The sequence below is a fragment of the Euprymna scolopes genome, chromosome 37 (genome assembly GCF_053919585.1).
Source record: "Euprymna scolopes isolate OS-2025 chromosome 37, ASM5391958v1, whole genome shotgun sequence".
NCBI classification, from domain to species: Eukaryota; Metazoa; Mollusca; class Cephalopoda; order Sepiida; family Sepiolidae; genus Euprymna; species Euprymna scolopes.
The window spans coordinates 58,657,715-58,678,238 of NC_136518.1; the positions used below are offsets into that span (position 1 = coordinate 58,657,715).

The 20,524-nt window shown below is 31.0% G+C and overlaps 1 protein-coding gene across 1 annotated transcript in view; it reads right to left on the bottom strand.

Moving 5' to 3' along the window:
* LOC145261202 (uncharacterized) overlaps positions 1-20,524 on the bottom strand; it is a 751,089-nt gene that overhangs the window by 476,308 nt on the left and 254,257 nt on the right. The window contains exons 5-8 of the mRNA XM_080119542.1: positions 15,206-15,712; positions 2,608-2,736; positions 1,005-1,118; positions 295-405 (exon numbers count right to left, since the gene is read on the bottom strand). Of these exons, the coding sequence (XP_079975668.1) occupies positions 295-405; positions 1,005-1,118; positions 2,608-2,736; positions 15,206-15,712 (861 nt within the window). The remainder of the gene's footprint in view (positions 1-294; positions 406-1,004; positions 1,119-2,607; positions 2,737-15,205; positions 15,713-20,524) is intronic.

Genomic DNA, 20,524 nt, shown 5'->3' on the forward strand with positions numbered 1-20,524 from the left:
ACCTGAAACACTAATATAAAATTTAAGTAACCACCCCTGCTTAAGTTATACCTGTGAATTAAAGCATAAAATTAAAAAAAATTAGAGTTTAAAAACATGCTGAATAAGTAAAATAGTTAAAAAATATGAAATTGGAACATCAAAAAGAAACTAAAATAAAAATCTCTGTAATAAAACAAACAAGATATAAATATAAAACAAAAATAATTTAGAAAAATTAGAAACTAAAAAACGAAAACGTACAAAATAAAAATACAAAACGAAGAAAAACAGTTGAAATGTAAATCTACATACCACATCCATATTCGTCAGAGGCATCGGGACAATCAGCACGGCTGTCACATCGCTTCATTTGATTCAGGCAGGTTCCATCCCCACAACGGAATTCATTTGAGCCACAAAGTGCTACAAAAAATTAGAAAATAAAATAACATGAGTAAAAAAAAAAAAAAAAAAAAAAAAAAAAAAATGAAGATGTCCCCGCCCCCCACCTTTTTTTTTTTTAAAAGAAAGTCATCACTAATCAAAGCTTGAAGGCTACTCAAGGATAAAGTTAAATGAGTGTACGGTGGTAACCTGGACAACAGTGTAGTAATTGTTAGTGGGAGAAATCGATTATAATTTGCTTATTTAATGGGATTGCTCAACAAGAAATTGTTTATATTGGACTTAAAGACAACAGTATTGTAGTCAGCTGGAAAGCAGGCCACAATATTTTTTTTTTAAAGGTTTTTACGAATTCATCCTATTTTTTTTTTATGAAATCACCTTAATTAATCACTTAGTATCGACAAGACTATTACACATAGGTATAGATAAAATTATAAATGAATATCAAATCTTAATTTATTTTTAAATGTTAAAAAAAAAAATAGTTAAGCAAATTTGTCATCTTTTGGTATTTGCTGATTCTAGGGTGCTTCAAGTCTAATTGGTCCTTAGAAATAGGCCTTATAATTCTGTTACATATAGATGCAAATTGATAAAGTCTCCAAAGAACTTACGACAATCCTCTTCATCACTACCATCTGTACAGTCTCGACGATTATCACAGTAACTACTATAAGGGACACAATCTCCAGATCGACATCGGAATTCATCGGGTTGACATCCAGCACCTTAAAAAAAAACAAAACAATTCAAACATAACATTAAAAACAAAACTATAGTAAAATCTTTATAATTTACGTACCTGCAACAGAATGAAAAAATCATATTCGAAAAATCATAAAATGATGAAGTAGTTTTATTTTAATATCGAAAATCATTTTCAAATGGTTTTAAGTGTTTACTGGGACGTCATAGCATTTAGGAACTATGGTTAAAATACTTCAATAAGGTAAAAAGCTATAGCAAACATCTAAATGAGTATTTTAACCATAGTTCCTGATTTCAAAAAGCGAAAAATTAAAAGATACATCTGCCTTACTTTTAATGCTAGGTTTATTTATGGTGTCTTTTAAATTTAATAAAAACCCTTCAAAATTTGCTGACGAGGAGACCTTGCTTATTAAAAAACTATATGTAATTACTGTACGTAACTTGATGTCTACCACAATAAAAAGCATTGTTTTCCGAAACGATCTTACAGATAATTGATTGTTGTTGTTCCTTCTTATAAAACGGATTTTTAATTTAATTATAATTTGATTTTCAAATTTTAAATTATCAATCACATTACTTAATATTGAATTAGCTCTAGGATATTTACCTATCGAGCTTATTATACATCTAAATTACAACGAGCACTTTTCCTTTCCTGTATTTTAATTAAACTAGTAATTTCACTGTTACATTGAAATACACTCAGCTCTTTAGACTATTATTTTAATCTCCTTTTTATATATATATATATATATATATATATTAGTCAAAGTTGTATTTTCTGGGATAGAAGCGTGGTTTCAATTTGAAAATAAAATGCATGCAAAGTAGGTTTATAAGCCAAATTACAATGATATATCATGAAAATAAAACATTTGCTTAAAATTAATATTTTAGCAATAGATGCCATCCTCAAAATTACATATATATATATGCGTGTATTTTTTTTTTTATTTCCTCACAATTAAATTCAAGAAAAAGTCAGTAAAGAGTCTACATGTTGTCGGTCTGCATTGTTATTTTGAAATGTCAAAAGAATATGCTTAATGCACGCGATATGAAAGAGTTCTAAAATTTTGGAGATGGCGTCTATTGCCGAAATAGAAAAATTTATTTTCATCATATTGCATTGTAATTTGGCTTATAAACGTATGTTATAAATATTTTATATGTGCATGCATCGATTTACTTCAGAATAAATTCAATATTTAAATATGTATGGAGGATTCGTAGTGACAATATGTTGTCATGCATAAATGTTTGCTTGTCAAATGACCCGATATTAAACATCATCATCAGCTAACCTGAAGTACTAGTATTGATCGTAGTCATTTTTATTTTTTATATAAAAATACATTGGGTAAGCAATCATTTTCTGGACGGAATGGGAACACGACTAAATTAAATTACGTTTGGCTTTGCATACGAGTCAATAGGGTATAGAAAAACATACAAGTAAAATAACACTTCAAGCTTTTTTGCTGTTTATTGTGGATGACTTACCACAGTTTTCTTCATCAGACCCATCAGGACAATCTTGTTGATGATCGCAGCGATAACTCTTTTGAATGCAACTTCCATCCCGGCATTTGAACTCTTCTTCTGTGCACTGTTCAACTGGTGGGAAGGTTTCTTTCATGAAGAAATAGAAATTTTTTTTTAATACAAATAAACATAAAAGAAAATGCATACTTTAATACTGATTACAGAAATTCTTTTTAATATAAAACCCCTCTCCCAGGAAAAATATAATATAATGAAAATAGACTGCAAAAATAAAATACATTTTAATACAAAAAAAAAAAAAATTTCACTAAAATTCACATTTAAATAGAACCATACTTTGATACGAATATATATATATATATATATATATATATATATATATATATATAACAAACATTAAAGAGAACAGAAAGCTTCTGTTTAAATATACCTTTTTAATTTTTTTCTGTGTTGGAGTCAATCTACTAAAACTTTCTACTGACCATCTCTCACTAGGGTTCCACTTGGCCTCACTGAGGATGCCGGTCTGAACCGAGGAAAATGTTACGAGTAATATTCATGGGACCTAAATCAACAATTACGACTCCAACGCAAAAAATGATTAGTAAAATGAAAATAATAAAAAAGGTATAATTTAACAAGCTTTCTGTCCTGTTTGTTTAAATGAAAAAAAAAAAAAATGCTGTATAAAGACACACAGTAGAACCTCAGGATATGGTGGCCTCCAAGATACATTTCAGGTTACGAAGTGGAATACAATATTTTCCGAATCCTGGTTATGGTATTTGCCCCGCCTTATTGTGTTATTTAATTATATGTGTGTATTATATACTGTACTGTATTTGGTTATTAATTTTTAATATGTACTGTATAAAATTTTGCTTACGACCTGCCACACAGCGATTTTACCTTACGATCCCGGAATGGATTAATGCCGTATCCCGAGGTTCTACTGTAATTTACACACCCATGTTATAGTAATATTAATTTTTTTTTTCTTTGCACAAACATCAATCATGATTTACAGTTCATGAACTGGTTTATTAACTGTAAAAAATTATCTGCTACTTACTGTTCGTATGTGCCTCCCTATGAGAAGAGAAAGATTAGACAAAGTCTTTTTTTTTTTTTTTTAATTTTTCCGACTAGAAGGATTTCTTCTTTACTGACCAAGAATAGAAAGCATGAAATATAGTATCAGAACTGATACCATACTTTGATTTTAATCAAAAGGTCAAGGATTGCTGTTGCAAAGGAACAGAATCTTAGATACATTTTTGTTCTTGCGTACAAGAGGCTTACCATTATAAGTCGGTAGTATCAGAACTACTTAAGTATATATATATATATATATATATATATATATACATACATACATATACATACTGGCAGTAATATTCTACAAGTACTACCACACCTAAATAAGAATTGCTCGATATAAAATATAGAGCAAATAAATCAAATTTTAGTCATTCAATGAATTTAAAAAATGGGTTTGTATTACTGTACACAGATTCGAAAAAGTTGTAAAAAAACAAAAACAAACATATAACAAATAAATGTTATCAAAGGCAAGATAAATTACTTTTCTACCAAACTGGATATATTTTTCGTGTTTTTATTCAATGTAACATGTTTATTCAGCTCGAAAAGCATACAGTGTTTACCGATGTATTGGAAAATTTAAAATGGCGGCCGACTCTCTTTAACACGGTAAATTCGGGAAAAGGTGTAATAAATAATAAACTAGACAAAATAGTTTCTAACAGTATTTTGTCTAGTTTATTATTTATTACACCTTTTTCCGAACTTACCGTATTAAGGAGAGAGTCGGCCGCCATTTTGAATTTTCCAATATATCGGTAAACACTGTATGCTTTTCGAGCTGAATAAACACACGGAAATTATATCCAGTTTGGTAGAAAAGTAATTTATCTTGCCTTTGATAACATTTATTTGCTATATATTTGTTTTTTGACAACTTTTTCGAATCTATGTGTACAGTAATACAAACCCTAAAAAATATATGACGTGAAATGTTCGAATTTCAAATCAAAAGATTTTTATTATTCTTTATAAGACAAAGAATACATTTGAAATATAACTTCTTATCCTACAGGATTTCGATGTCTACCATCTCTTCAGAGAAAATATTAGCAAATAGTTATAATGGTTTACACTTTATTTGCTAAAGTCAGGGAGACATGGAAAATTACAATTAAAAGTTGTTTAAGTATTTAAATGTCATAGAGTAAGGGACGTTAATCCAAAGGATATAAAAATTCACATCCAAATTACATGGTAAAATGCGAAGTTATATATATATATATATATATATATATACGCACACAATGAAAATATGTTTATATCTTGTATCTATTAACGTATAGAAATATAAAATGTCTTAAGGTTGAAAATTGTGTTCTTTTTGAACAAATAGTTTTTAAGAGATTTTGTATTCCTATATGTCAACAAATAAGAAATATTTATATATTTTCCTACTAAATATATATGTATATAATTAGAATAATGAGATGAATTAGATCACAGATTATTGAATCTTGTGGTTTCAAGTTTTACAAAATAACTTCGAGAGGTAATATTTTTTATATAAGACAATCCCATCCAAATAAAATTGCTCAATATACTAGATTGAGCACATCAAAATTTACCATTTTTATGTTTAAATTTCATTAAAATAAAATAATGATTTTCAAAACAAAAATGTATTGTTTGGATAAAGAATACAACATTTATATTAATTGGAAAATTTGCAAAAAACAGTTTTAAGATAATGGAAGTAGCTTCAGACAAGATGTGAAGTCACTTGATGTAAGGAGCTTATAATGAAAAGGAGAAGGAAAGTAGAATCAGTTCAAAAAACCCGACAACCATTGTTGAATCCTCTGGACACCAAACAGGTACAGGAAAAGGTTACAAGTATGGCGGACAAAAATGTCTACTCCTTGTTTGCTAAATTAAAAGTCACAACTAGCATTCACCACGTATCTTTTCAAGACTTGTGCTATCAACACTACAAATTTGTTCCAAATAGTTTCCAATCCAAAAGGATAACACTTCAAAGAAAGAAACTATTACTTCTGGTTATTTAAAATTAAATAGAAAATTTTTTTTGAACACTCAGAATATATTTAAACACAATGAAAAATGAAAATATACTTGAATCAAATCAAAAAATTACAACAGAAAAAGAAACATTTTTTTCAATAAAAAAAAAAAAAACATAATATGGAGGGCAAATTTCTGTATTTATTCAGATTCTGACCAAAGTTCTAGCAACATTGCATTGCCATCTTCCAGCATGATTGCAGACACAGAAAAAGATGCCAACGACGCCAAAAATGCCAGAGATGAACTCAAAACGCTGCGATGTAATCGGAGCAAAACAAAATTCCGCAGAGGGAGGTAAAAAGAAAAATAGTTATGACGCACGTATGGAAGCGGTACCTCCTAATTTAAAAAAAAAAAAAATTCGTCTTTTCATTTTTTTTTTAACGGATTATTAATCTACCAAATCATAAGTACAAAAATAATCCAATATTTAACATTTTTTAAGGGATGCTCAGTTTTTAACCCAACATTGTAATAAATCGACCCCACCATTTTGGAAGCATCGACTTTTTTCGCACAATTTTTGCGAATTTGTCTTTTTTTTTTAAGAGCAGTTTGGCCTTAAAAATGGGGTACTCCTTGGGCGTTGAGTTCCATGGCGACCAGCAAAAAAATAAAATTTAATGGGTAAATGTTTACTTTAATTACAACAAAACACTGACCAATAAAATGTTTTTTTTTTACGTTTTCGGGGTCGCTGACAACGAATCTGATATTCAAACCCGTCGCAAATTTACCGTTTGCATGGTATTAACTCGTGAACCCTCGCACTATTTTGTGCCAACTCACCGCGGCACCGCCATCGTTTATGCTATTCTTACATGATGCGCTAATACCATGCAAACGGTAAATTTATGACAGGTTTGAATATCAGATTCGTTGTCAGCAACCCCCCGAAAACCTAAAAAAAAAAAAAAAAAAAAAAAAAAAAAAAAAAAAAAAAAATATTGGTCGGTGTTCTGCTGCAGTTAAAGTAAATATTTACCCATTAAATTTTTCTGTTAGTCGCCATGGAACTCAACGCCCAAGGAGTACCAAAACGGTTTTAAAAGTGCTTAATTCGCGAAACTTTTTTTTTCCCCCCCGGTAAAATAGTCGATGTTTCCAAAATGGGAGATACCTTTTAGGTATTATTTTAGAAAAAGCGTGAACTCGAACTAGTAGATAAAAATATATTGGGTTTGTAGATTTCGGTGTGCTAAAAAAGAATCTGAAAACCCTATCCGTCGCAAATTAAGAGTTTCGGAGATATTAATATTTTGCCAATGGATTATTTTCTTTATAAAATCAGCTGTAAGTCGGCTGATTGCGCATGCGCATAGACCGAAGAGAAATCACGTTTATTCAAAACAAATGTGGTTCATTTTTGTTACGTAGCTTTTTAATTGATCTAAAAAAATCAGTTTTCATGAGCAGTTTACAAAAACAACCGTTTTTTCCGTAAGTAACGTGCCGAAGTTTATCGAGCAGAGTAATGATTAACATTTCACAAAAATTCCGTCTTTATATTGGCGGGGCGGAGGGGGGGGGCGGCAGTGTTGCGATAAATTTCGGCACGTTACTTATGGAAAAACGGTTAAACTGAATAAGCATCTCTTAAGCTATACAACTTCTATATATGATTACGCCCTCCCCTCCATCACAAAAAAGAACGAAAACAAAGATGTTTTTTTGTAAACTGGTAGTGAAAACTTACTAACAGCATTATTTTTACTATAAAATGAGATTTTTTTTATGAAAATATTTCTTGTAATTTAAAATGTCCGCCATGTATACATGCGCCTTGTGAAATATCACGTGACTATCTCACATGCGTAGCGTAAATGAAGTCAGTGAAGTGGCCTCTGTGGGCATGCGCAATCAGCCGACTTACGCCATTATAGCTGATTTTATAAAGAACATAATCCATTGGAAAAATATTAATATCTCCGAAACTCTTACTTTGCGACGGATAGGGTTTTCAGATTCTTTTTTAGTAGACCGAAATCTATAAGAAAAATATTTTTTTCTTCTAATTCGAGTTCACGCTTTTTCTAAAATTTTACCAGATTTTATTAGAGCGTTGTATGTTAGAAACGGGGAACCCTTAAAAAAAAAAAAAAAAAAAAATGCTAAATATTTTTCTTTTAATAACCGGGCATATTAGTGACCATTCGATAATCTACTGAAAAAAAAAAAAAAAAAAAAAAAATGAACAAAAAGATTGACATTTTTTTTTTTTTTTTTTTTACTTTTATTCAATCAATAAATTTGGATGATTATGTAGAATACTGACCGTGCTATATTTTAGATAGGATTTCCAAGTTAAATTCAATTTGATATATTTTGAATAAAATGAAATTACAGAATAGTTCTAAAAATAAAGAAAAAAACCAAAAAAAAAAAAACACCCATTACCCATGGTAAGGATGAGTTTAAGTAAGGTTATTATTTCAGCACGGTCCGTATTCTGCATAAGACATTTTGTTTTACAACGAAAACATGGAAACTGCAAAAAGGAAAAAAAAAAAAAAATACTGTTTCACTTTCACATAAATAAAGACTCAAAGATGAATTCAAAACGCAACGTTGTAATCAAACGAAACAAAAAGATAAAAATGGGGAAATTTTTTAAAAAATGTAAAACAAAAAAAAATAGTTACCATAGGTTTAATTGTACTTTCTTTTTACAATAAGTTTTCTTTCCTAAGAGAAAGCAATGACTACCACGAAACCCTCTGCTTCCCAAAAAATGTTTGCTTTTTTTCTGGTTTAAAAAAAAACCCTCAAAAACTTCAGATTCAGTGAAACTTCTCGTCTGCTATCAACTGAGTGTCATGTCGGCTTTTTCCGACTGCTTCCGTAATCATGTCGGAAGATGCCGACGCGATGTTTCTAGAACTTGGATCAGAATCTCAATACGTACAATAGAATCATAATAAAAACAACCCAACAGTACTTATACAGTATAAGAATCGTGCTACTGTTAGAATCGTCCGGGCAGTTTATGGGAAACGCCGGTAGATGTCGAAACCAAACGCTGATAAAAAAAATAAATAAATAAATAAAAAAAATAATAAAAACATTTATCTTCTATCATTGGTTCATTATAAAAAAAAATCTAAATGTTTGTTTTGATTGGAACAAACAAAAAAATTTTAAAGATCATAACTGTTAAAAAAATAGATAGTGTGCACTTATTGAACCGTGCCGAAATAAAATTTAGAAAGCCATTCTTAACATGGAGGAGGGTGTTTTGTAACTATTCTGTACTTTCAGCTAACAATTTAATATAAAAAGATATCGTAAAACTTTAATTTAACTTGAAAATATTCAAAAATACTATTTAAAAATAACAAAAATAATTTTTAAAATCATAAAAATTAAAAAGTTTTGCTATCAGTTATTCAAAAATTAAATATTTATTCATACAATCAGTCTTTTTCCTTAATTTTCGTAAAAATTGTCCAATTATTCAAGAATATTGTTTTTATTTTTCAATTAAATTTTTCATTGAATTAACTTCGTTATTTTTAATAATAAAAATAAAAAAAAAAAAAAAAAAAAAGCCAGCGTTTGCGCGATATATTTCGTTCGGCATTTTCCGACTTTTTCCGTAAACCGTCCGGGCGATTCCGACGATAGCTTGTCCTTACTCTACATAAGTACCACTCCAACTTTTGTAATGCTACAGAAAATCTAAATCAGACAAACACAAAAAAGTAACTGACATATTCAAAAAGCACCTCGCAAGTTGATATAACCAATTAACATACATATATACATTATATATATACATTATATATATATATATATATATATATATATATATATATATATATATATATGTCTTCAGCGTCTTCCCGTTTTCCCCTAAAAGAAACAAAGGGAACTAACTCTGGTTATTTGTCAAGGGAAGTAACTACGATTGGCGAAGTATTTATTAAAAAAAAAAAAAAAAAAAAAAATTAAAAAAAAGTCTAATCTAAATTTTATGCAGATTTTCATTGATTTTATTCCAAGTAAGTTTTATCTTGGTAAATATTACCAGTGATGACATTTTACTGAAAATACAAGCAAATTAGTAAAAAAAAAAAAAAAAAAAAAAAAAAAAAAATTATAAAGTTTATTTTGGTTTACATAATCGTTTATAAACATACGAATTGGCGCGTTTGTAGACTGCCATTGTGCTGAGGGAGATAACTCGATTTTACTAAGAGATCCCTTCAGTTTATTATCATAATTACCATACTATATAATAATGGCAATTCGGAAGCTTAACTAGTTGTAAGGGAGGTAACTTATTACGAATAAGAAAAATGACTTTTTCAAATACTTCATTTGAAGTAACAAAGTTTTATAAAAGTAATACCAAAAATATAAAATGTGACAATAGTATAATTTTTCTGAAAACTCCATTTTCGCTAATCTATTTGTTAGTGTTTAATGCCTTGTTCGGCATAATCACGTTGACACACCGATTTCCACTGGATCACCGAAGTTAAGCAACATTGAGCCTGGTCAGTACTAAATGGATCACCATTTGGGACTTCCAGGTGCTGTATGTGCTCTCCACTTATCTCAGCATTGTTTCCAGTCGTCTTGGATTTCCCCTTGCCACTGGACTCAGACAGTGCCGATTCAGGAGAGATGTGGCTCGGTGTTGTGCAACTCTTGCCTCACAATTACACACGCAGCTACCCCCTACAGCTGGAGGGGGGTATCTTTTGTCTTTCAAGACTGAACAGAGGCATCGAGTCTAATTGAATCGAATGATCTATAAAGCCATCCCAGGTCAAACAGTATCCACCAGTTTTTACGATGCATCTTTTTTGTGATGCTGTTTTTGGAATCTGGAATTTGATTATTCATAACATGTGATTAATTTTGTTTGATTTTTAGATTTTCGTATGCTTTTTACTTCATTTACATTAAGATATTTGGGACATTTTGGAAGATAGATTTTCAAATTATAACAAGATAAAACATTTATATACAGATTAATTGGTACATGTTTATTGCCAGATATTTTCGTTAATACTGTATTCCTTTTAATTAGATTTATTTGAACAATTTAGTTTCTATAAGAAACCCTATTTGTAAAAAGCTATATATTTAAATAATGCTTTTATATTTAATAATCAAATTCATACTTAAAATGTTGATGGAATAAGAATATTTTTGAAAACCAAAATTTTTTTTTTTTTTTTTTTTTACAGACTTATCCTCATCTTCATAGTTATTGTTTTATCACGTTTCGGCCAACTCATCCTCAGGCATTCTTCAGTGGATTAACTGCAATTAGTTGGCCAAAAAATGGTGAGATAGCAAAAACAATTATGGAAGGCAGTAATTACTAGAGATATAGTTACTAGACTCGGCATTCCTATCCCATCACAGTTAATAACCTGAAGAAGGCCAGAGGAGGAGTTGGCCGAAATGTAAATTTCTTCATCTCATATGTTCCTATTCACTTGCCTCCCCATGAGGGCAAAGTTAAACACAAGGTCGTTTTCGAAAATGGTGAAAAATCAGGCTCCCCAAAAAGGGGAACTCTGGATTGGAGCAAATAAAAATGGCCTCAGTTTGGGATTTTTTCTTCACTGACTGAGGACTGAATAGACTAAGTGTAGCATCAGAACAGATACACTTTCTAATATTTATTTGCACAGAATATAAAAATATTACATAATGAACAAACGAGGCACAAAGCCAATCAAAAGTGTGGGGATAATGGATGTCGTTGGTCATCCTTGGTCACAAGTACTTTAAATTGTCTATCCTACTCAAGTAGAACTATCCTAGTTACCACAATACCGAACGAATTAACTCCACGGGCTGTCCTACTTAAGTCAAACACAAATTTGAAAAAGTTTTATTTCATTTCATTGGCAGGGTAGTAGAGAATAAAAAAAAAAAAAAAAAAAAAAAAAAAATAGTAAGGCCCTTCCAACCATTTCTAAATAATAAACTGCCCACTGTTTTCCGGTTTGCCAAAAGCAAGGAGGTCAATCTCTAAATAGGAGTGGGATCTACACTTTGTTCCTAACCAAAAGGGTAACTCTTGCTGTTGGCAGCTGTTCTTGGTGAAAGGGATAACATCTGGAGACATTATCAAAATTAAATACTCGTTTGTTTTTGCTCTCTGGAATCATATAACCAAACGAAGATAATTGATCTTGCAGAAGTCACATCTTAGAAGCGCACAAGTGCCACTTGGGGAGTCTGTCTTTGCAATGAGGAAGTGTGAAAGTAAATACGACCATGCCCTTCTCAAAAGAGGATACAGAATTTCTAGATTTCAAAGCGATTTGAATATCAAAATCTATCTTGGCTCGTTTCTAGCCTGTCTTTTCTCTTCCTTCAACCTGGTTAGTTTATTGGACACAGGCTCCTAGGTGATCAGACAAAAAAGTTAAAATGTTGACTTGGGTCTGAGACTTTTGAATTATACAACTAGTAAAGCTATTGTCTCCCACACTGATGATTCTGATAAAAGATGAAACATGTGAAGAAAGATGTAATCTTTATTGTGATATGTGTGTGGGTATTTAATCTTGTGACCAGCATAGCAATCACCCTCCACACTGATGACTTCCAGAAATGGATGAAACCCATGGTTGGTTTATTGCATGCAGAGTCCTAAGCATTTAAATAAAATGTGTAAATGTTAGCTTGGATCTGAGAGTTTTGAATCATGCGACTACTAGAGTAATCATCAGCGTAGTAGATGATTCCCGGAAAAGGATGAAACATGTGTATATGGATGAGATTTTAATAATATTTATAGTAATAATATATATTTATAGGGAATGGGAGGTTTCAGCTTGGCTGATTCAACAGCGTGGCCAATTCAGCGTCGCCCATGCCAGTCATACTTTTATAAAGATTTTATAACTTTTTAAAAAAAAATGAAAAATATAAAACTATCACTAACTGTTTTAGAAAATTTCTCATATATTTTCTAATTAATTTTTTGCAAGGATTAAAAACATAAAAATATTTTTAAAAAATGTTTTAATTAAGAAAAACCATATGAAAATATAATCTCGTTGACGATTGAATGTTGTTCGTTTTTGTGTTGTGTTTCAACCCATTAGTGGTCGAATTAAGGGAAACTTTTAGATGTAAATGCAGATATTTTTGAGCATCCCATTAATGGGACGTTGGCGGATAATGGGTTGAATAAGCACGGTATTTTTAAGATTTTTTTTTTTTTTAATCAAATTAATTTTTTTTCTTTTAATAATTTTTATTTCAATTTTATTCCAAGAAAAAAAAAGTATCTTCGTTTACTGAATTAATTTTAAAAAAATATTAAAAAAACTGACTATAATGATAAAGCATTAATTTAATGCCATATCATCCCTCCACTGAATTGGCTAGAACGACCATGCAGAAACGTACAAAACCCATACATATCTGTCTTTTATATTTATATTTATCTTTGTTCTGCATTTATCCCATTAAAATGAAGTCCATACTTAATATTCCTTTCAGGTTTTTGAAAAGTTGCTCCATCTGTCGCTAAAACTACAAAGAGGTTTTAAATATAGCACTTGATATTCCCAAAAGGTCACCCATAACCCAGTACTGACAAGACTCAATATTACTTTGATATTCTTATGGAAACTGGTGTATTAACATGATTATAGTTATATCGAGTTTGTTAACTAAGTGGATTAGAGACTTGACTCTCGATGACATTTGGATTTGATTAGCCTTCAGGATTTAAATCAACATGAATACACATATCTAGCTACACTCATGTAGACGACGGAACCAGTGTTATAGATAACTTTATATATTTTATATATAGATTATGTAATGTACATATAGTGTTGAGACGAGTAATTGAAACTTTTTAGGGTATTGGAATCAGTATTGGAAAAATGTATGCCTATTTTCCAATACCAAAAACGATTCTTTTGTCTATTTTATTTGGTTTTGTTTAAAACAATCTTCCATTGTGAGTAGTAATGTTAAAATAAATACTTGTTGATTTTAAACAACCAGTAAAGCTGAAATGTATAGACTATCCACAAGTGTTTTTTTTTTATCTTTGAGAAAATATATGCACATTTGTTGTTTTACGGTAACCAGAGAAAAAATAACTATAGTTTATTATTTAGAAATTTATAAAGAATCGAAATCTGAAAATATTGGAATCGTTACATCACTATTATATATAACACATTATCAACTAAATAAAATCAAAGAGATAACTAAATTAGCCACAAATATTAATCAAATGGTTACTAACGGCAGTTCAGTATTCAGATGAATAGAACTTGCTATGATGAGAATAATGGAAATAGTATTCGACGAGATAGAGATAAAAGGAATAAAGCAAGACACCCGTCCACCAACGTTTCATCTATTGTAAGACTTCTGGAACAAGTCTCACAATAATATATATATATAAATAAATTGGTATCGAAGCTCTTGGAAGCATCTTTAGAAATTTAAATGTTTTGAATAGACAGATAAAACCTTTTAGAGCACGTTAAAGATGCAAAAATGTTTTTCCTTTTTAAATAAATTTTTTTGCATCTTACCGATTTCTAAAACAGTTTTCTGTTTATTCAAAGTACATATATATATATATATATATATATATATATATATATATATATATATATATATAAGATAAAGACTCATCAATTATTTTTTTTGCTTGTTTTTTTGTAGCTTTTCATTATTTTGTAAAAATATAAACTCCTTTGTTTCTTGATTTATATACAAGAAAGGCATAGACATTGTATTAAACAGAATAAAACCTATTTCAAATATTTTCCAGTTATGACGTCATATAACCTATATAACTTGTACTAAAAACGAAGAATCATGTCTAGTGCTTCCATCCCAATGAAATAACAAAACGCACAAAACATTTTAGTGTGATTTTTGAAAGGTAACCCTTGCTTTGAAAAAGAATGATCACACACAAAAAAAAATAAATAAATAAATAAAATAAATAAATATATATATATATATGTACTTAGCTTAAAAAAGATTTCTTGGTAAATTTTTAGATTAGGTCCACCTCCACACTTTTCTTTTAAATGACGACTTTTGGAGGTTTTCGACTATGCTGAATACAGAAATCGCATTGAAATTTTGCAGAAATAAGTAGTTATCGAGATATAAAAAGTTGTATTATGCATTGTATTCTTTGGCGGGCCATCTTTTTTACATGTGTGCATGCACCATAAGCAAATCTACGCGCGTAACAAAGATGGCCGCCAAAGAATGCAATGTATAAAAACTTTATATCTCGATAACTACTTATTTCTGCAAAATTTCAATGCGATTTCCGTATTCAGCGTAGTCAAAAACCTATACAAGTCGTCATTTAAAAGAAAATTGGGGAGGTGTAAAAAAAAAAAAAAACAAAAAAAACGATGGACCTAATCTAAAAAAAATACTGATTTCTTTACACACAAATCCAATCACAACGTTCAAATATTCAATCAATATCTACCATCGATTCCACTGTAGTTCATCTTTGCCTGGATCGCAAAAGAGGCCCTTGTTTTCTCAAAGTTCAGCCATTTCATATCGAATTCAGCATTCACGTCCATTTGGTCATCAAACAACTGTCCGGTGTAGACCTCGTAGAGTTCTTCAGCAGGAACATCAGAACGCTCCCTTGTAGAACCGGCAATGGCACCAGCAGCGGCAGATTTTGGGTAGTGCAATCCAATGAAATCTCCTTTCTCTACTTTGACACGCTGACTAAGGGTGAACTCGTTGTATCCCATCTGATCTGCTGGAAGGATATGCTTGCTCAGCAAATAAAACTTAAACTCATCGACGGGACGCCAGATTGTGGCGGCAAAGGTTTCAGTCGGCCGGGCGACGTAGTAAGTCCATCCTATAACGTAGCCATCACAGGGGAACATGTTATTGACCATGAGGCGGGCGAGGTTCTCTCCAGTCCAGGCAAGCTGCGTGGGTTTACGTCCAACCTCGGAGGGGCAGGTTGTATCTGGAACGAACCAGAAAATGATATTGTCGTTTTCTTTCGGATTTTTTCTTTTTTTTTAGTTTTTTTTTTTTTCAAAGTTGGTAGTTTTAATCAAGAAAATGGAGTCTTTTTTTGTTGTTTTTTTTTAGTAAAAAACGGTTCCTGATTGTCACGGTGCATGCTGTAAATATTGATGGCACAATTCATGCAAAAATAGTAAGTAGGCATGCACGAGTAAAAACGCAAGAAATAGCAGTCTAGTAGTGAAATAGAATTAGACATAGGCAGGTAGAAAATAATCACTACTTGTATAGAAAAGGTACTTTGCGTGTGTATTTGTGAGTTTGTTCTTTCTGTACTCCGAAACGCCTGGGCCGATTTTATGAAATTTCACATAAATATATTATGTGTCTGGGAGCGTTTTTAGATAGGTTTTGTATCAGAATACCTGTTAAGCATCGAAAACATCCCATTAAAAGAAAAAAAAAAAAGGACAGTCCAATTTTGATAAATATTAACACTTTAATACAGCCTAACATCACAAGTGCATTTGAGAAGTTTTATCGCCGTACAAGCAGAAGGGCCTCATGTATAAAATTAACAGTAGACTTGATAAGAGAGGTGCGTTTGAAATTGATTTTTTTTTAAACAAAATTGAACCATGATAATTGACTTTTTCATATTAATCTTTAATTCAAGCCATTAAATATAAAAGTAAATTTATAAAATAATATATAAAATAAAAGTAAAATTAATTAGTAATTTTATAAAACAGTAGGTTCTCTACAGCGCAATGTAGACTACCATGTATTATGGATTAAGCCATTGCAAGAATGACTGAAGCTTCCCCCTTTGAATGATAGTGGGTTCCTGATTAGAGAAGGCAATCCATTAATTTGATCAACTAATGGACGAACTTATCGATTTTGATGACAAAAGTATTGGAAGTGTAGAATATTCGTTCATCCTCATTCAATCTAGGGCAACGTCGGATCTCCATGCTAGTACTACTATGTGATAACTAGTAATAGGTATAATGATTATGATTAGTGCTGCCTTTTCATGAAAGTAGGTTATTAAGATGAAGGTTAAAGATTGGAATGCAAATTCTGATTACGTTTGTAATTCAAGACAGAGTTTATTTTGACAGTTTGTGATTTAGGAAACTTTGTGAAATAAATCCGTTTTTGACCTATCGACCTCTATGGGTTATTTTTAAGGTCAGTTATGTTTTTAATCGGGATTTATTTTTCTCGATTCAGATCTGATATTTGTAGCTCTTTCAGGAATTTAAAGATATTCTCTATATTATTGTAATCAAAAATAGATTTTTCATATTAATGCTGAAGAAAGATTTTCTGAGGTTCTTTAGGATTTCACATTCCATAAAGGATGTGTTTGACTATGATAGGTGTTTGGTATGTCCTACATTTTGGTTACAATTCTTTGTTCAGTATAAAAAGGTTTGAGACTTGTGAGACCTATGCAGAGTCGGGATAGGATAACTTGTTCTTTCCTGAATTTTGAGAGAGCAGGGACATATTTATCTATCTTGGGTCTTATTGTAAATAATTTGTTTCGGATATTTTTATTCTAGTTTTGAATAAACATTTGTTGGTTTGAAAAACAAATTCTAATATGACCAATTGATCAGAAAACGAGAGGAGAGTAAATATTTATAACAAATAGCGAGATTTTTATGTGCTTTGTTTCTCGCCGTGAGTATGACACTAAGATAACATCGACATACTTCAGCAATAAAAGTTTATATAAAAGCTGATATCAGATATGCACAGATTTTTATGTAACATAACCAAACATTTTGTCGTTTCAAGTTAATTATGCCTTCAATCTCCCCCCCCCCCAAAAAAAATAATTGGGGTGTCTACATTGGATGGCAACACCACACCAAAGAGTCATGACTGGTCCGAGAAAACCAGGAGGGGCAGCATTAACCCGACTTCTACTAGAAAAGTGTAGAGAGCACTTGGACTTTTGAAAGACTTTTTGCTACCCAAATTCCAATGGCCATTGTCAGCAAGAAATCAAAGGTAAACGGCTGTTACGATAATGTGAAGTCGACTGTGCTTGTTATCAAGAGATATGGAGAGCACTGGAAATTTTGGGAAATTTGTTGTCTCTCAGACTTCAGGGAAAACCACATGTTAATACCAGCGAGTAATCACTGGTGATAACCTATGTGAGAATTCCTAGTGAGTGGATAATAATTTGATACCTAGTAATAGCTATGATATAGCACACACACACACATATATATATATATATATATATATATATATATACATACACACACTTGTTTATTATAGAGCAGAGAATCAAGAGTAGGTATCTACCTCCCTTCCTCTATAGGAAGATGTGATACAAAGCTGGAAGGTTCGGATTTGAAGGTCAGTGACCAAGAAGTGGTGCACTCTGGCCCACAAAAATACTTGAGCAACCCCATCGACATGTTTCCTCAGGCGATCAGAAATAAACATACTCCCCTCAAAGAGAGAGGGCAAAGCCTGAGAGGATGGACCTATAACTACCCAGAACCATACCCCTACCCGACAAATGCAAAGCCATCTCCTATCCAAAAATGGAGATTCAACTGGTATGAATATAACCTACTGAAGCTGGTCAGTATAAGTAATCAAGAGTAACCATCTTTCTCCGCATGATGACTAAGGGTGAACTCCTTTTTGGAAAACTCTTTAGTTAAGTACAAAACTATAAATTCTCACATGTGTATTTGTTATTCTAAGCAAAATGAAGCTTTCTCAAGTCTCTATTGTTCTTGGTTTTTCATTTTCATTATATATGTTTCTGTCATTTTACATGTGTCATTGCATTGTAGGTAAATAAAATAATGGCAATCTCCACTTATATAAAACTCACTGTGTGTGTGAGTTCCTTTCTCATATATTCCAAAATGGCTGAGCCTATCTTTTGAAAATTTCACACAAAGGTAATTTATATGTCTGGCAATGTTCTTAGATAGGTTTTGTACTGAAATTAATCCGATGAAAATCGAAAAAAATCCGATCTCTCTTATAGATAAAGAATTTTTACAGAGTAATATTTTACATTACACCGACCAATGGAAATAAAATCTCAGCAAATCATTTTTTCTTAAAATACAGATTGTCATCTGGAGATATAACTCAGCGGTAGAGCATTCGACTACAAATAGAATGATTCTCTGTTCATTTTTATTTAATTTTTTTCTTATTAATGAGTTCAATATACGATAAAAGAGTTACCATTTAAAATCGCTGCAAATCATTTCTTCGTTTGCATATTTTAAAACTAAACATTCAGAAATGACTTTTCTAGGACATGCATTGTCAAGTCCAAATATTAGCTGACGTGATATTTTAAACAAACAGACGTAATTTGATGAACATGATTATCAATATTTTATTTTTGCGAATTAGTCCACTGGGCAAGTTATTCCTCGTAATATATAATTAATAGAGGATCGATTCTATAATACATAAGCAATCTGCATGAATTAAAATATCATATTTAAGCGTATTGTACAATCGAACAATGCCAGGTTTTCAGCTAGTACTAACTAATTTGAGGTTGCTATTAATTTGCTGTTTTATTCAGTTTCGAGTTATGTTTATGCAGTTATGGCAGATAGCCTAAAATTTCAACAGGATATGGAAAAAAAAAAAATCATGGAGACATTTCAAAGATAATAGAACATTGGAGTAGTTAGAGATAGAAACTCAATAATGAAGATGAGGACACGAGTTGAAAATCTGAAATCTCTGATAATTATGGGATGAAATTAATAATGAAATGATTTAGAAAAAAAAATTATTTTAGATGAGGATCATTTGAACTAATATTCTCATCTCGGATGTTGTGAGAAGAACACCTAAGATGAGCACACTACTCCAAATAATTAAAATAATACGAATAAAGACCCTTCTGGAAAATTTTTTTTTTAAAGTTCATTCTCTAGTTGTCTAGTATGATTCAATAGAAATAAATCCTGAACATACTAGCATTATACAGTTTTATTAAATGTAATAAGTAATGTCATCAGTTATCAGCATTGAATAAAAACTCTTAGGAAACGATTTTACTAAAGTTCATTCTCTTGTTGTCTAGTACGATTCAAGGAAGATAAATCCTGAATATGCAGACATTCTAATACGTCCTTAACTTTAGTAACAAAGCAAATTTTCTACAGGATATGGAAGAGCCAAAATTTATGGAGACCATTCATCTGCACTATAACATTCTATCTTATTACCCTCGCCCCATCTCCGCAGAAGAAAGTTATTTAAGGCGGGGGGGGGGGAGCTCATCTTCAAAATAAGCTAAAAAAAAAAAAACTTCTAAATTTTTGTTATATCTTTTTTTTCAGTAGCACATAAATTATAAACCTGACTGTTTAATGTACTATTTTATTGGTTTTTCTTTTCATACAAAGATGCGAGATGAAGGGTGTATGTCACCGTTCGGTAAATTGTAAAACGCCCTAAATAAATTGAGCAGACATTGAAAAGATACTGCAGTAAAGGATCCTCTGAATCATACACGGTTGAGGGCAGCTGTTGGTGATATTGATATCATCTATTAAATGCACTGGAAATGAAAATAAACATGGCTGATTTCATGATCTAAGTAGGTATGTATTAGAAAAAGAATATGAGTGGAAAAAAAGTAGCATGATAGCAAAACAGGCAGACCATTTGTTAATGCTCAAAGAAGTTGGCTGCTGCCCAAGACCAGATCATGCCAACCCACACAATCAACACCAGGCTAAAATTAGATATCCTCACTCATCTTGGTTCTTTATTTTCCTAAATATAT